At 38.5% G+C, this 18,999-nt stretch overlaps 1 protein-coding gene across 1 annotated transcript in view; it reads right to left on the bottom strand.

Annotated features, from left to right (window-relative positions):
* LOC127358574 (thyrotropin-releasing hormone-degrading ectoenzyme-like) overlaps nucleotides 1–18,999 on the bottom strand; it is a 178,403-nt gene that overhangs the window by 32,266 nt on the left and 127,138 nt on the right. Inside the window, exons 7-10 of the mRNA XM_051391733.1 lie at nucleotides 10,418–10,555; nucleotides 10,001–10,066; nucleotides 5,300–5,365; nucleotides 4,652–4,830 (exon numbers count right to left, since the gene is read on the bottom strand). Coding sequence (XP_051247693.1) covers nucleotides 4,652–4,830; nucleotides 5,300–5,365; nucleotides 10,001–10,066; nucleotides 10,418–10,555 — 449 coding nt within the window. The remainder of the gene's footprint in view (nucleotides 1–4,651; nucleotides 4,831–5,299; nucleotides 5,366–10,000; nucleotides 10,067–10,417; nucleotides 10,556–18,999) is intronic.

Below are 18,999 nucleotides of genomic sequence, written 5' to 3' on the forward strand. Positions count from 1 at the left end.
TGCTGTTCCTGCATCTGACTTCCTGCCCGGCCTAACTGGCTCTGTAGCAGCTTGACCTGGTGTGGGGCTTGTGAAAGGCGCTGCGGTACCCCTGGTGGAGTCATTGTGAAGCGTCGTCTAGAACGGCAGCGATAAAGTCCAGCGGGAAACTGTACCCAGGGGAAACCCAGTGGCAGTTCGGTGTCTGCGATTGGAGTCATCGTACACAGTCTGCGCAGTCTTAAAAACGTCAGTCTTACGTCACAAGGACTTTAGTTTAAGAGTTTAATTTGAACAGCAAACAAGGATTTCCGAAAATGGACTTCAGCCATCACTCAAACACTTCACATCTTCAAGCATCTTCTGGTAGCTTTGTTTCTTCAAAACTACCATTAAAGATCTTTATATAAAATAATGAAATCTGACTTTATAATTACTAGTATATATAGTTTTTCCAATGTTTCCATTATGACATTAATGAAATGTACTATTTTTTTCGCCTTGTTGTAATTTGTGTTGATGGATTTATGTCATAATATTTTTCTATGGATTTTAATTGTTTTTGTCAAATATGTCATGATATATGCTTTCGAGAGATAAAGCAGTATAGAAATAAACTTCTGTGGAATAATTATCATGTCCCGCTAATTAAATTAAACGCACAGCCGCTTGTCCTCCAATCACATCTGTTTGCCTGTTAGGTGCTTCGTCTCTCTTTAGCTGCAAGAGAGACGAGTTGTGATGTGTTTAAATGCAGATCCTGTTTGATTTATTTTCAGTATCATTAGCTCGACCTTATCGTTAGCACACGCTGTCCTCTGGTGTCTCTTTGTCTCTTTTTCTGTCAGCTTGCTACTTTAAAGAGCATTTATTTGCCTCGCTGCGTTGGTTGTTTGATGGTGGGAAAAGAAAAGACACAAATTTGAAACGTCTCCCTCAAACCGTCAGAGACAGGTGGAGGAGAGGAATGTAAATTGTTTGACATAAAAATATACTGTGATCTCTAAAATGTCACCTTAACACTAAGTGAAAAAATAAATAAAAATGCAACAAAAAGTTTGAGAAGAAGTTAATGTTATTGGAATAAAAAGCTCTACATTTGCCATTTATACCTCCGTTACAACTAGTCTGCTCTAAACAGTGTTGGGAGGGTTACTAATTACTCATTACCTGTTAAAAATGTAGTCATTAACCTAATCCAAGTGTCAGATTATTCATGTATTTCCCTTACTTTTGGATTACCTCAACACCAAATGTGCAAATAAAGAGAAAAGATAACAGAAACAAACATTTGAAAAGAAAATGGAAACAGAAACAACTGATGTATTTTAATTCTAATCCTGCTAAATAATCCCATTTTCAACTCTTTTTTTTCCTGTAACTGCAATATATTTTTGTATCCTGACTATGTAACTCAGTTACATGTAATCCATTACTCCCCAAGCCAGGCTCTAAATGCAGGGATTGAGTGTATGAGAGGAAGAGTGTACATCACTTTCCTGTCTATACTACTAATAAATAATATAATGTCATTTCTGCTGCTAGGGGGTCAAAACAAGAACATAAGACTCCATTTTAGTGTGATTTGTGCGTCCATGAAAGTTTTCTTCTGGTTTGTTGGCTGCATTTACTGAGTAGATGTGTAATTAGTGTTGAGAGAATTTTTTCCAACTGTAAAAAATGTGTTGCTATTACATACTAAATAAAAAAGTCAACTTTCGTCAACTAAAATGTGCGTCATAAGTTACGTCCTGACCTGGTGGCTTTTACTCTGTGTTTGGCTGAATAGTAGTGGGCTATTAGTCTTGAATCTTCCTATCTAGAAAGGAAATTAGGAAATTAAGAGAATTTAATAACACGTGGACAGATTTATTTTCTTTCACCACCAACACTGGTTTACCAGTATGCTTGATCTGTGGCATGAAATTGGAATTATAAGGCTCAAGTATGCCTGCTCCAGATAGTCCATTTTTAAAAAATTTACTTCTTTGATTATGTACTTCTAATAAGATTACACAGTTCACAGATTGCCTTTGTTGCTCAATACTACTGTTTATGGATGCTGCATGCAAGTTATAACTGTAGTAAGATAACACTATTTAAAAGAAATTGTATGGGGAGATTGGTAATGTACGTGTTTATTACGTTACATGAATAAAAGGATGTATTTCTCTGGGTTTGAACGTTAAATACACAAATATATAATATAGATCTGGTGTTTTGAGGCATTTTAATGTGGAAATGTTACTTATTAAAGCCCAAACATACACACAAAAAAGCAAGGGGCCTAATATTGATCCTGAAATCAACTATCTGGGGACAGTCTGACCTCCCAGCTGCAAAGAGAATCATCAGAACCCACGAAAAAATTATAAGACTAGATTTAGTCATAATTCATACATAAATATAGATTTACAAGTGCTGCACAATGTTGCTTTTTTTTTTATCCAGAGGCTCAGTGGTGTTATCCACAACAGCAGCTGCAGCAGTTATTGCACTCTGAGCAGGTCTAAAGCCCAACTGCTGAAGACAGATTCCAGGAAGCCACAATGTTGTGAGTTGTACAGTAATTCAAGGATTTTTTTTTCAATTTCTTCCTGTATATTTCTGTGTATTTCTAAGAATTCCCTGCATGTAAATAAACAAAAATACAACAATAAATAAATCAGCATTGTAAGTCAACAGCATGTAACACTGTGGGACACTGCTGCGCTCCTGAATGCAGCTCCGCGGGATCAAACAGCAGCATGCGCCTCTGATTCAATCCACTGCCGCCGCTGCCGCCGCTGCCGCTGCTGCGTTCAGCCGTGACGACAGTTCAGCTACAAACACAGTTTCTTTTTTACAAGAGTTGGTGAACGCCCGAGACCACTGAGTGTGTCTGAACGCAGCCCCACGAGACTCCACAAGAGTTCAGCTCCACCTACAACAAACAGCTTTAGTTCATCAGCTGAGGAGACCTCAGGAGGGACTCTGAGCAGAGGAGCTCAAGTGAAACACAAAAGGCTCCAGATGAAAGAATAAAAAGAGAACAGAAGAGGAGAGGAACATGAAATAAAAAAACGGTGAGGCACTGAGTAGGTCAGAGTGACTGCAAATGTCAGCTACAGAGCAAAAAACATGACGGGAAGAAAAGAAAGAAAGGAGCGAAAAGAAAAGAGCAAATAAAAGTGAACAACAGGTTAAAAAAAAGGAAAAAAGAGAAAAGGAGCTGATGAAGTATTGATGGAGGAGAAAGTGGGTCGATAAAACAGCGAAAAGAATAAACTCCAGACCTCGTGAAGGATGTGAATAAAACATCAAGTGAATCAAATATAAATGAAATATAAATGATGTAAAGGTGTTAAAGAATGTGAAGAAAAACTGGAAAAGTGCTTTTTCAGGAGAAAATGGAGGACAGACTTATCGCTTATTGAGGTGTGAAACAAAGAGTTAAAGGAGCATCGTTGCAGAGGCGAATGACTGAATGATATGAAGGACACGTGGAGGCTGGCGTCCCAAAACATTCTGAGAGCCTGATGAGCTCTGAAAATGTAAAAAGTATCCTGAGGGTCACTGCTGTCACTAATAACAAACAGAATGACTTCATAGTTTTATAAATTTTATTAAACATCTGATTCCTGAGGCATAGAGGCTGCAAAAGAATCAGGTAAAAGGACTGAGCGGATTTCTTGTTTCAAACCTTTTCATTATTTTATTCTTTTTGTGCAGCGACATGCTACACCTTTTTAATGTGCCATAAAGGAACAAAAACATGTATTTTAATAAAGAAGTCCATAAGCACTGACCTAACCAGCGGATTTCAATAATTGTTGCCTCCTGAGACCGACATTTACCTGGGGAACGTTCAGTCTGAATCTAGTGTGCACGGCATGTTTCCTTTAAATGGCGTGACTTTAAGATATGTTTTCTCTAGTTTTGTGGGTGTGTCAGCAGTGACGTATGTACAAACCCCATCATATTAACAGAACAGGGTGTTCAACACAGCAGTTTCCTTTAAAATAAACATTTTGCTACGTTTCATTGGGGCTGAACGCAGTCCTGGTTTACTGGCCAAAAGCAGGGGGGGGGCAAGAAATAGCGTGGCTATGGTTGTAAACATGAACTCACCTGTTCTACACAGAAATGAATGATAAATATATTTCGGTTTCTATTAGGATGTTGGTCTGTTTCTTTGCCGTAAACAGATTTTAATAACGTAAACCCCATTTATACTATTTAATGATAACCATTGAATGGATCTATATATACTGTATTGTTTCAATTGTAACTGGCGGAGTCTGCCATTCCATGTACAAAGGATTCATAGGTTAAGCCACCGTGTTGGATTACATCGTTAACTTTCTTTTTGAGTCTTATTTATTGATGTAACACATTACTGATCCTCTCAGTCCACAGCTTGTTCTGGTGCTATAAACAGATTTAGTAGTGGTTTTGTTGTGATTGTGAAGTCGCTCAGTGTGCGTTTGCTGCTCTTAGTGGTCGTTAAATGTATGATTGCAAACAAAACTTTAGGCCCTGACGTCCCCATAACAACCAGAACTGAAATCTTAAAGATTAGAAGTTAGATTTTGTTTTGTCGATGAAATTTTAAGATTTGATTTGTCAAATCATTTTGCCATTTTGTTTACATTTGGATCATTTTGCAGAAAAAACTTAAACTTGGTCTAACCTGTTGTTGGTTCTGACTTCCTGCCCGTACAGGAAGTGCTCCTGGCTGACAGTGATGTAATGAGTAGGGAGCTGCTCTGATTGGTTCTTGCTGATGGTAACAACGGGGTAGCCCATTTGTAGAGTCCACCTGTCCATCATCCCTCTGATGTCGATGTCCCGCCCCTCTGAGCGCATGGCCTGGACAAAACACACAACGTATGAATAATCAGTGACTAATAATAGTTAATAAGCACCAATTATTTTCACCAATATTCAACTTTACGTCAATTGATTAGAGAAAAACTTTCAGGTAATTGGAGATCTGATTGGCTGGCAGCTTATTAAAGAGCAATCTCAAGATGGATATAATTAAACGGAGAATTCCTGTGTGAAGGACAAACAACAAAACAAGCCTCGCCGCCACCTGTCAGTCACGTTACCATAGCAACCAGACTTTCCCCCCATCTCCGTTTCATCAATTCGCAGCTTAACAAGAGTCTCCCCGGCCTTCATTAGAACCGCTTCGTTAAATAATTAACAGCTTCATGCAGTCTGGCTGCTTTTATCCCCCCAAGAGCCATAAAACGTGGAGCAGTCACAGGTTTAAATCCCTGCCAAGGAGCAAGGCACTAACGCTGCACTGTGTAAGGGGACAGGTAAGTGGTACCTGAGTCAGTTTGTTCCACAGGTCGTCTCTGGCTGCGTTGCTGTACATGTGACTCAGCAGATAATCCTGAAAAAACAGAGAAACAGATCAGCCACTTAAACACACCATTACATCAAATTACATCATTTGGTGGACTGTGGTTGGCCCAATCTTCACCCTGTTGAAAATATTTCTTTATCTGCTATAAATTGTCTTTACGCACCAAATTTTTGTTTATTTCATTAAACTATCAGTTAGTCTAACACGTGGCCATAACAGATCATTAAATTAATTTCCGTTTTTATACACCTAATTTTCTTTAAATTAATCTAAATTCATGTGTTAAATTTGACAGCATTGGAAATATGTTGCCACCCATCTGGACCATTTAGTGGCATCTAGTGGTGAAGTTGGCAGATTGCAACTAACTGAACACTGCTCGCATCTGTATTTGACAACCTGGAAATGATAATGGGCTTGCAAAAGACCCTATCTAAAGCAGTAAGGTGCAGAGTAATATGCATATGTACAGGGATATATAAAAAAAAAAACCTTATGGATAAATATATTAATATACTAGCAGGATATTAACAGTATGAACAGTAGAGTGTGATACTGCTACTCTTTTTAATGCTTACATTTACAGTCAAATTAGTTGCATACTGTAGGGATTTAAAAAGGTGGCAGACAAAGTTGTGTTGTGGTGTGTTTGTAAAAGTGTTTCAAGTTTGAAATAAGGCAGTACGTTTTTTTTAGCCCCTGTGTAGAGTCGAAAGGGCTTCGGGGCTCAATCCCTGCTCTGACTTCAAACTGTGAGCTATATTTTCTAAGCTAATGAACAAGGTGAAGACTCAAAGCTCCCCAAGAGAATCTCCCAGTTCAAAAGGGACTTAGTGGCGTGGCAGCATCGTTTTCAACCAGCAATTCATCGGTGACGGTTGGGTCTGGTTTGATCCCCGTCTGTTTCCAGGGAAGGAAACTCATTCCCCGCTGCAGTGTGTTTGGGGTTATAAAAGCTTAGGAAGCTTGGTGCATTGTTGGGGTTTGTGATAAAACAAGAAAAGGCAGGAAAGTAGTACAAGATAACACAGAACACCTACAGAGAAAGAGCTCTAATCTGCTTCTCGCTGATTGATTCTTCTGTGTGTGTGTGTGTGTGTGTGTGTGTGTGTGTGTGTGAACATCCCTCGCAAACAGTCAGTCAGTTGTCATAGCGCGTATGGAGGTTGATAAGGCAAGAAGAAACTCTTTATTGGAACAAGATGCCACACATGATAACAACAACATGGAGTGTGTGTGTATGTGTGTGTGTGGCTTTGATAAGTATGACTGTCACCTTCACTAAAGCTGACATGAGATAAAATGCGCCCTTCCACACAGTCACAGAGTCTGATCCCGATTCCAACACAAACAGGTTTAGCAGCGTGATACACCTCAACCAAACGATAAGCATTCTGTCGGAGGAAGATGGCTGTGAGTGATAATAATTTCATTGAAAGACATTTGTTACAGCAGCTCTGAGGGTTAAAGTGAAAGATTTCTGCCGTTACAGACACCGTTTTAGCACACGAGTCTGTTAATGAGGACTGTTTTTCCACATCTGAGGATGAACCTCAACCTCCGTTCTCCGTCAGCGCTGCAAACACGTCCGGGTTCTTCAACAGGCCACTCATTCCCAGGGAAAAACTCCAAAAATAACATATACAAAATGAATCAGGAATAGCTCCTTGACTATAAGGCTTATCTGAAAAGTTGGGTTTCTTTCCTGGAAGACTCATCCAAACCACAAAATCCGTAGAAAACATAGAATAAATAAAAAAATAAAGGTGTGTGCTCTGTGAAGGAGTTTGGGATCTCAACAAGCACATGACCTGTAATCTGTCTGCTGAGAACAGCCTCATGGACGAGACACCCGACAGTTCTTCAGCCAAAAGTCTGTTATTCAAGGTAATCAGACCCAAACTTTATTGATATAGTGCTGTATTGTCAGTGCACAATATTTAACCCTCACACGACCAACTCTACAATCATAAGACCATCTGGAGTGGTACACTGACGTGTTTTAAACATGAGAATCTTTGCATGATATGAACATGGCATAAGGGTGGCAGTGGTGTGTGATTGGCCAACTTAAAAGGTGCAACTGTGGGACTCTGAGCCTGAATCCATATCTAATGGGAGCCTATGAATGTCAACACCTATTTTAAAGCAATCTTTAGCTATTTGAATACGACTAAAACTGAATTTAATGCATAAATTACCAAATGTCACTGCAATATTTAAATCCATGTCCATATTACTAAGTGAATTTCTTTTCCAGGACTCTTTTTTAAAGGGGTGGCACATGTAGGGCGCTGACTTTTGCAGAGGTGGTATGAAGTATGTGTCTCAGCTCTCCATTCATTCCCAATTTATCCAGATTCTGCACTGTTTATGGACCCCAGTATGCAGAAATATTCAAATGCACAACATTAATACCACATGCAAAAAAACTGCATGGTTTTTGCCAAAAACTACATGCAATTTAATTTAATTTAATAAAGTGGGCATATCTGCAAAGTGGAGACTTGTGGGTACCCATAAAACCCATTTTCATTCAGAAATCTTGAGGTCAGAGATCTACAGACCCATTTGAAAATGATCAGTTTTTCCATCGCCACAGTTAGGCCTAACTTTGGAGTTATTTAGCCTCCTTCCTAACATGGTAGCATGACATAGTTGGTACCAATGGATACATAAGGTAATTTAGTGTCACATGTTACTAGTACCTTCGCTCTAGCTTTAAAACCTGAGAGCTTCTGCAAGACAGTGTGGTGTGGAAGAGGTAAGGATAACAGGATGGCCAACAAGAGATGGTCCGGACACACCCCTGCATACTACCGTCACAGCTATCAACTCCTAACACAACATAAATCACACATTTTTTTACTATAAGAAATGTGACTTTTTTATGTTTAAGCTCAGCTTTATGTTGAGTTGTTTTGCATGAATTATTAGATGCAGATGGTTTGTACAGTTTGTTATATCTTATAATTCTCACTAAACATCTTTTTTGCAAAGAAAATATGAAGAAAAACTACAGAAGGAAATTTTTCCCAAGATGTTTTTTTATGCAGCTGAGGACCGAAACTAATGCTCTTATTAGGTAGCGTGGCAGCACATTGTATATGTAACACACACACACACACACACACACACACACACACACACACTCTCAAACACACACTATTTTCTGTGTTTTCTGCTGCTGGATCAGCAGTGTTTTTATATAGAATCTGGTTCTCAGTGTGTTCCAGGTCACTGACAGTTTCTGCAGGAAAATCAGGACATAGTGTGTGTGTGTGTGTGTGTGTGTGTGTGTGCGCGCAGGGGATTCATACATATTTCCATGACTGTATTCAGAACAAAAACTATATTTAACCCACTTTCACCTTACATCATATGACATCATTTTTACAGTAACTGCCAACTGATTTCCTACAAGTTTGTGGACAAAAAAGTGCTTTGTTGCTGTAAAATAAAATTCATTTTGAGTTTTTTCCCCCCACTGATACATTAACATTAACTAGTGTGAGCCATCAGAGAGCCACTTAGCAGCTTCATACAGCTGAACAATAAATAATGCAGCACACTCTGTCATTAACACCACTCATGTTGTTGTGAATGAAAAATTAAAACATTATAAAAATTATTAAAACAAACATTTTTTGTCTCCTCAAATAACTTTTTTAGGTTTCTCTCTGATTCATTTTTCATTACTTTGTACAACACCCAGCGCAGCATGGATCAATTTATTGAACTCTACTTTGAATGTGTCCCAGTGTAAACTGTGAGGGAACCAAAAACACAATCCCACTGAACTTATTTTACCTCATTAACCGAAACAGCAGCCTGTCACACTGCATAGACACATTTAATTAAACATCACCAAACCTCTGAAACCTGCTGCCTTTTGGGAGGTTTTCAGCTTTTTGAGGGGAAATTAAGTTAGTTTTAGGAAGTTCATATTCTACAATTAAAAATGTATACTCTCATTCCAGTATTTTTAGACATTATGCATTTAAATTTGACTAGCTTTAGGCCAACAATGAATAAAATATTTAATATTTCTCCACTGTTATTTTACTCAGAATAGGCTGTGAACAGCTTTTCAACAGCTGAAAAAAAACCAGAAAATTAGAAAGATCACTTTTGGTGTCTGGTGGTGGGGGCAGGGTTTACTTCATGGACATCATTATATAGAAAGAATTTCTCTCAGCACCCAAAACTCCATACTTGTACTCAGTACTATAGCATTTTCAAAATCTTGGCTACAATTCTGGATAAATTCTAACTTTGGGTAACAAAACTATAGCCCCTGTAGACTTCAAAAGTAGAAGAGAAAAGTTTGCATTTTCTTCCTGCATGGAGAGCAGTGGCTGTGCTCAGCTTGAATTCAGGTCACATCCAGAGGATTGTAATGTGGGATAGATTTTACAGCAGAAAACACGTAAGAAAACTTCCTCTCAAATTGCCCCTGAAGCCGAAATCCATTTATTCGCTGCCCATCTTTATGCTCCGAACAGTCAGGATTTAGCTAAAATATGGCTAAACACACACACAGCTTCTGTCTGAATCCTGGTGACAAATCATTTTAAAGCCAAAATCCTGCTGTCCCTGTTGTCCTCAGATATATAAACCTTTTGTTTATACAGCTGGACCTGCAGGGCGACATGAACTTACATTGAGTCCTTTCTGGAACAGCGACTGCCCCATCACGTTAGCCAGCATCCGGATTAACGCTGCCCCCTACAGAGAGCACAGAGACACACATTTATATACATTATGACAAGTAAAAACATGACATTAAACGTGACATTAATCAATTAATTTCATTGCAATTGCGAGTGCAGAGGCAGAGCAGATCAGCATTGAGCTTTCATGTAAAGTTTAGTTTATTTACATTTAAAAACTTAATGTTGACAAACTTTAAAAAGACTATCATAAAAGTTGATTTTAAAAAGCTTCATAAAACAAACAAAAAGACAATAAAATACAGCATAAAATGGACTCCATTTTATGCTGTATTTTCAATTGCAGCTCAATTAAGATGAATTAATCCATGAAGATAAATGAATTTCACTGTGGATGGGCACTTACTTTTTTGTAGGCGATCCAGTCGAAGACTCGGTTAATGTCTGTCGCCTGCTCCACTTCCTGGGAGATCGGGTGGGAGGAGCTTAGACCATCCAATAGCATCACCTCATGGAGGACATCAGTCAGGAAGCGTTGCTTCTCCTAAAAAAACACATTTGTCTCTGTCATTTATTCTCTGGAGGCCAGAGGTGGGAAGTAACACAGTACAAACACTAACTGTACTTAAATAGTTTTAAAACAGGCTTGTTACTTTAGTTTTTAATACATTTAAGGGGAATTATAAATTACCATAAAAATGTTATTAATAGCCCAGGCTTTTATTTCCTTAAATCACTGAGCTCTACCTGCTTTTATTTGGAACGGGCCTCTATATGGGACAGACCCATATTTCCTTGAGAACAAAACTCTTGCTCAGCAGTGATGAGAAATTGATTATTTAAACCAGCATTAATATTACTTCTATTGAATAACATATGAATTAGGAGTCAAACAGTGATCATTTAATCATTTGGTACTGATGGTTTCTGTAAAATTAATAATATAAATACACTTAATTCACTGACTCACAAGCTAAGATTAGTAAGTTATGGTAAAAAGTTACTCTGTTCAAGGCAGTTAGTCTGATAATGAGATAGCGTTAGCATGGCTACATATGTTTTTCTCTCCGTTTTCAGACTCAGAGACCGAGAGGCAGAGGTGGTTTCTACACATCCAAAGAACTTCTATAAAATCGAGACCAGGCCTCTAATTGAGACCTGCCTTTATTTGTCAAAAACGTGTTGCCAAGAGTTACAGTATGATTTTTTTAATTTTATTTTTTGCATCATTGCACACCTTCCCACATCAAGACTGGTGTATACCACGCATATTACGAAAAAGACTTTCAAGAAGATGATGAGAGTACTTTTTACTTTCTACAAAGAGTACATTTCAGAGCCTCTACTTTTTCCACTTTAACTTGAGTAAAGTAGTTAAATTAGTACTGAGTAAAGAATGTGTGTTTTTTTTACCACCAAAATCAAATCTCAACCCTAAAAATGGGGAAAAACTTGTCCCCATATGGTAGGTGAGTCCCCACAGTGTTGGTGTGTGAACAGGTGACTGTCCCCACAATGTGATTAACGCCCTCTCGTGATTTTTTTGGAAACTGGATTTTATTTTGTTTCTTCTAGTTTACATATAATCACCCTCACAATAGGGGCTCCAGATATTTGTCTCCATTTGGCTGGTGAGTCCCTGCAGTGTTGGTGGTGATTCCCTCCACAATGTGAATGTTTCTCTTTACAGCAATTTTCAGAATCTGAAGTTTGTTTTGGTTTTCTTCCAGCTCATCTTTCAACAGATTCCAGTTAAATAATGAAGTTTGGAAAACAAAGTCAGTCAACAAACTGTCATTTAGTGGAACAGTTGGTTCAGTAAATTATGGTTTAGTTGTGTAATTAGTCTGTTGTAATCTTGTAATCTTTGTTGGTAATTTCCTGTTATGTTATTGTTTCCTTTTCTTGTTTCCAGTTTTCCTTCATCCATTCTTTCGTCTTATCTCAGTTTCAACCCCTCCTCCCTCTCCTTATTTCCATCCCTTATCATTTTCCGTAATGTCTGTGCTTTTCCTTCCTTTGTTTCCTCCTCTTCTTTTATCTTATGATTTCCTCTATAATTCCCTCTTCTCTTTGCCTCTTCCACTCCACGTCTCCTCTCCTTGTTTTCTGTCGGTCTTCTTTGTTTCCTCCCATTGGTCCCTTTTCTGTTTCCTCTCCTCCCTTCTCCTTCTCTTCTCTCCTGGTTTCAAGGTTTTAATAGACATCAGCAAACACATTGAGCTTTAACAAGCTCTGTCTAAATTACCCATGAGATCAACCTAAATCCGGAGAAGTGCGGCTCTGTCTAATTCATGGATTACAGTGTTTACTATGGAGATTCGGTTTTAATGAACCTCCATCTTGTTAAGCAATAGAATTGTTGGCTTATTAAGTTTTAGTCGTTAATGGACAGAATGAACAGGAACTTTGTTTTTTAATTAACAGTATCTGCTGGGATCTGTCTAATTCTTGGTCCAATGTGGCTCTGTGTAATTCATGGATTAGAGTTGTTTATTAAGGAGACTTCGTTTTAATGAATCTACATCTAGTTAAACAAAAGTTTCTTGAGATATTACATTTTTAATGAACATTAGAAAGATTTAGATTTTACAGTGTCTGCTGGGATCTGGCTACTTCTTGGCAGATGCGTCTCTGTCTATGTTGATTTGAATGAGATTTTAATCTAGTTAGAGTAAATACAATTTTAGTCTGACTTTAAGAATGATCACAAACAAGGTGTTGAGGCGGTGTAATTCTGCGATTTAGAAACTTTTAAGTTTCGTTTGTCCCTGAAGCTAAATGATAACATACCTGTCTAATATCTGGTGTGTCCCTGCTGGGGATCCCTGCTCTGCACTTCTTTAGTATGCGATCCCTATTGATGACGTGTGAATCCAGTGTCGCCTCATAACCAGTTGCAATGCTTTATCTATCCACCAGGAGGAGCAGTGATCATAGACGCTAGAATGATTGACTGCCATCAGACTACTGTAGTGAGTCAGACTTATCCATTGCGCCTGAAATCAATTGTTCTCATCCTATTTGATGTATATGAGGGTGTGCTTCTGCTTCCTACACTCCACACTGAATTTGGAGGCCAAGTCAACACCTTGAACTCGTTGTTGTGTTCCTCAAACCATTCCTGAACCATTTTTACTTGTGGCACGGCGCATTATCCTGCTGATGATGTGACATTTGGATTATGTACCAAACAAACATGTTTTCTTACGCCTTGAGAACAAGATTCGTAGCACTAGAGTACTTCATTATAATGCTGTTTGTCACCTTTATCAAAAGACTGCAGCTTCTTGGATATTGCACTTGGCCATATTGTGATTTTGATGACATTGCAATTAATTGTGCAGCTCAAACAGCAAGCGTGCTGACTGCACACGGTCCAGATGAAGAAAAATGGACGCCTGTTTTGATGAGAGGTTGTGTGAGGAGCAGCTACCCCAATTTATGAAATTCGGCCAAATGGTTTTTAAAATATTTGATTGATGGAACTCTGCGAGAGGAAAGAGAAGAAGCTAAAATCCTCATGCATGGATTGCCAGACCAACACGGACCTTTTATTTATAACCGGTACAGCACATAAAGTATGTCTGAGTCTTTACTGTGGAACCTAGACAGGCCTCGTCAGACAACCAGAGAAGTGGGGCGGAATCCCAGTGGTTGGATAATGGCTGGAAACTGGATCCCAGCCGGCTGGCAACCAGAAAACCTGAGTTGCTGCGACTGCAAATGAACTAAACAATCTGTCAGATAAACAGTTTGTTTACAGGAGAGAATCTGACTAATTCCTGGATGTTTTCTTTGTTTACACAAGAGCTGGACTGATCCTACCTAAAAGGATTGGGGTAACTCCTGGGTAAAGACAGCCGACTGCTTTCATCTTAGAGTCATCACACACACAAACATAGGTAAGCAGCAAGAATCAGGGGAGCCTACCACAAATTACACACTTAGTTAATTAGTTAAATGGCACATTTGGATGAAACCAAAATTACTCTGTGAGAAAGAAAAAAAATTAGAGTAAATGAGACATCAGCTCTAATTAACAGAGACTTTAAGTCACCTGGAGAGAGAAAGAGAGAGTGGGGAGGGGGTCCATCTGGTCCATATGGTCATTATGAACCAGATGGACCCACATGTTGAGGGACAGCTAATAGGCCAACAGTCAGTGTAAACACAAACGCACACACACAGATGGAGATGTTCAGGAACAGCTGCTGAACTTTTATTCATCTTCTCGTCTCTTTTCTCCATCCTCCTTCACTTCCAGCCTGGCACTCCTCCTCTCCTCTCCTCCCTCCGCCATCCTCTTTATTTCAGTGTCATTTAAACATGGCAGGATTGGATGACAGACTGCTCTCTCTGTGTAACGCCTTCACACTGAATACTAATGCACTAGCTGGCAGGTGTCACAAATCAAATATAGTTTTAGCCTTTTTAGTGAACTGGAAGCTGAGGATTCTCACTATGTTACCAGATAGAATCGGGTGATATGACACACACTGTAATAGTCATGAATTTGCTTTATCATTTATACCAAAGTATCTTTTCCTTTATTATCTTTGGTGCTGTTACAGCCTCAGTGAGTGCCCTGCTTTGACAGTATATATAACGGACAGAGCTTCCGGGTCTGTGAAGCGTCTTCAACCTGTATTCTTTCTAATGGCCAGCAGGGGCCAGCTACACTGGCTGTAAAGTATGATAGTATTGAGTCTTATGAAGAAATTAGTCGACTTCTCAGTTGATTGATGAGCTCAGTAAACAGTTTCCTGATGAGTTTCTGGTCTCAGTCTCTAGTTTCAGTCTTCTTCCATACAGCATGATGTTCATTTAGTAAATGATGGTCCCATTTAGAGTAAAACAGACCATAAAGCAGGGTATGCTTTAGGGCGGGGCTACCTTGTGATTGACAGGTCATTCTCAGTGAGTCCGTCCAGCTAATGCACCAAACTCAGATCAAACTGTCAAGCCAGGCAGTGCTGATCAGCTATGGATCCAGATTCTGTTACAGCGTTGATTATTTCTCTCCTCAAATCTGTTCACAGACATATTTTATTTTAGTTTATCTAAAATACAAGAAAGTGTGACCATTGTTTCCTGCGGCAGACGACTTGAAAACAAGTGCAGCCGATGAATCGTAGTTTGTCACCGCTGCTGGATGCAAAAAAAAACCACTTAGCAATGACCATAAAGCCAAACTCAAGGCTTCAAAACGATTCTAAAAGGGTTCCTCTCTCACTGTAGTTTTTATCAAACAGTAAGGAAAAAATAGTGCATTTGTTTGGGAGTATTTTCAGGCGGGGATTAATACTCCATCATTGAGTATTCGGGGCAGCAGGGACTGAGCCAATCTAAAGTACAGTGTGTGTGTGTGTGTGTGTGTGTGTGTGTGTGTGTGTGTGTGTGTGTGTGTTTACAATGTGGCTCATTGATGTATTTTTAATAGTTTCTGGACAACAGTGGAGTTTCTTTGGCACAGAGGAAGGCTCAGGCTCTGATACTTGTTTAGATTTGTGAGTGGAAGAAAAATAGAGCAGACCTTTAATGACAATATTGGATTCACAGGATCCTGAATATGTACTTTGTCATAATGTACAGTGTATAGGATTTGTGACATAAAATCACATATAGCAGGATGGATGATTTTATCTGTGGGGGAAACCGACCGTGGGTTAAACACTCTGCAAATACACTTTGAAATGGGGAAGATGATTTCCATACAGCCTTTTTTCTCATTGGGTAAGTGTCCATTTCTAAGAGGGGAAAGATCAGTATTGATCGGCCTCTGCTCTCTTTAACATGAATATTTAATTTTTTCGATTCAAAGTCTATTTGTTTCACATCAGTTATCTGGTAATCGACATTTGCCTCCAACCTACTTTCTCTCTGCCTCTTTGAATTCGCCACAGATGAACAGTCGCTGTGTGTTCTGCAGGGGTGGAAAAAGTTTTACTTACATCGGTTATTTATCATATTTAAAAATTTAAATGTATGTATAGAAGTCGATGGAATTTGGGGTGAACTTTTCTAAACTAAATTACATCAAAACTGTACTCTCAGATTATATCACAAAGATGCAGCTTTTAGTGTTGCAACACTCCTAAATGTCAACATTTCCATAACCATTAACCACATGTGGTGTTTGAGTGTTCAGCAGCACTATATGCACTCTTTCATGTGTTTGTATCACTCCAGCATGTTCAACTGTAGTACATTTCAAATGTGCAGCTCTCTGCAGTACTCATTATGCAGAATGGCTGCTTTAACCAGTTTAATCTATAACAATGTAGTATGTTTTTAATGAAAAATCATAATAGTAAGTAAAAATAGTTGTATAAATAAAATCAAAAAGTACAACATTTTCCACATATAACCTGAGGTTAAAATGTAAGAGTACAGTATTGATATAATTTAGTTCTGGTTTAGAAAAGTTTGACTCTATACGTACATTTTCATTTTTAAATATGATAAATACCTATGTAAGTAACATTTATTTTCACGACAGGGCAAACTTTTTCCATCACTGCAGAACACTCACTGACTGTTCATCTTTGGTGAATTCAAAGAGAGAAAGCAGGTCAGAGCAAAAATGTCGACCGCCAGATTTTGAATCAAAAATATGAAATAGTCATGTTAAAGAGAGCAAAGGGCATTCAATATCCGTCTTCAACTCTTAGAAATGTAGTGAAGTTTACTCCAAAACTCCACTGGGCACGGCTTCATGATGTTAGGGCTGTGACGCGATTTTGCTCCGTGATCCGCACGTCTCTAAATCCTGATAACTTGTGTATTTTGTCCGTTTACAAAACGGTGTGTTTCTCCACTTCAAATACCTGTTTCTGACTGATTGACTTCTGGCTTGGTGTACCAATGTTGATCTAGGTTCTGTTTGATTTTCTCCGGCGACTACAGCGGAGCCAGAACGCATCGTGACTGTGCCGGGTGGAAGTTGGGAGTTAAGTGGAAAGTAAAAAGTATTTAAAGCTTCCTTCCAGATTATGTATTAAGACATATATACAAATAGTCTGCTTGGAACAATAACTTTGAGACTTTCTGCAAATAAAGTATAATTTTCTTATAATTTGCAAATGTTGTTCATTTCTAATGTTTTCCTGCTGGACACAAGATGTCTCCTACTTCGCTGCTAAGTCCATTCTCAGTGTATGTGCACTTGTGGCTTCAAGTTTCCACATCACACTTATTATATAAGTTGTAAGCCCCGCCCCATAAAATCTGATGTTAAATGAGCTCAGAGAAACTTTCCACTTTCAGCAGATGAATGTGAAAACATCCTTGCATAACTCTGCATTCAAACATCACACTGTAGCAACAAGAAGAAAAACACATTTTTGAGTGGAGGAGAACTTGAAATATTTCATTAGTTTGGTTGGCTGAATGTCTCTAAAAAATACGATACCCATGACCCTCTCATGCCATTGCTTTGGATGACAAAAGCTAGTCAGAGGTGTGAATCAGAGCTGTAACAAAAAACAGAAAGCTTTGTGATTGTAGTTGTTAACAAAAAGAGAGAAGCTCAAATATCCCACTGTAGGAACGAGAAGAAAAACTGATTTTAGAGAGAGTGGAGGGGAAATTTAAGTTGTAAAAATTGCACCAGTGCAGGAGCAGTTCATTTCCATGGTTGTGTTGAGGTAAAGTTTGGGTCAGTTCCAGCCTGGCAGTCCCTCATTACTGCTCTGTTGTGTCCATACAAAACAAACATCATGCTCTTTGCACACCGGGAAAAAAAAAACACATTGTATTTGTATTTGGTAAATCACGTAAAGCTAATTAAAATGTTGGACCGTGCATGGCTGCAGAAAGAAAAGTCCCATTTTCATCATTTGTTCCTGTTTTGAATGTCACGTAAATATAATTAGTAAAACGCAACAGACTCCGAATGTGGTGTTTTATTGAAAATAGAAGATAGGTGTGATTCTGTATTCTGTGCTGCAGTGCCGCCAATGTGGTCTGCTACAGAAACAAATTAGTTCCACCATAAGAGAGGTTTAATGTCATATTGCATCTTGGGCTGTTTTCATAACAACCCTGTTTGGTTTTAAATGAAGTCTGGCGTGTTTGCGTTCAGTGTTTATGACTTATGAGGTCTGGCTGCAGCCTTGACTAATAAAGCTCAGAATCAATTATATTTTCACAAGCTCTTTGTGACCATCAGATAAAAAAAAAGAGGACACATCAGGTTCAATAAATGGCAGCATGACTTGCTTTCGCCTTTGATTTTCCCCCGCGGCTCACGTTAATGATGTGGCGTGACAGTAACCGACACTGAGTGAGCGTCGATCTGTGTGACGTCACGTTCACCGCTTTTGTTCTTAACTCATTTGCACCCAAAGACTATATTTATTGTGATAAAGGGAATAACATTTTTTCTGATTGGTTTAAAGTCTTGAAATTTGGTACCAACATACTTTGGGCAAGTATGTAATAGTGAAACTTTTAAATTATTAGATAACACATTAGATATCACACTTTTATCAATGGTCAAAGTCAGGATTTTTGTCATATATATTTTTTTACACTCTATATGTGTGCAGATCTTTGACATTTAACTAATCAAACACTTGATTCTGCTCCTGTAGTTTCTGAGATACAGCCAATTTCTTATCACACTATATTTAATCTCTATTTAGGACTACTGTTATTTCCTTAAATAGTAGAACATGCTCCTAAATAAGCAATACAAATGTAGGGATTTTTATTATTTTCATTACAAACATGCAACAGGCTCTCTAATGGAGAATGTTTTCACCTGCAGTTTAACAAATGATAGTCGTGTGCAACTTTTATTAATATGGCCTATATAGACATTAGCCTTTGTGTACTGAATATAATAAAAAATACTTACAGTTTTACTGCTTATTGAGGGCATTTTCTACCATTTTAGGAAAAAACAGAAGTCCCATGTGCCCAAATTCAAAATTTCAGTTGCAGGCACAAATGGTTTCATAGGAACTAAAAGACAATAATAGA

Source organism: Dicentrarchus labrax, unplaced genomic scaffold, assembly GCF_905237075.1.
Source record: "Dicentrarchus labrax unplaced genomic scaffold, dlabrax2021, whole genome shotgun sequence".
In the NCBI taxonomy this organism is placed as follows: domain Eukaryota; kingdom Metazoa; phylum Chordata; class Actinopteri; family Moronidae; genus Dicentrarchus; species Dicentrarchus labrax.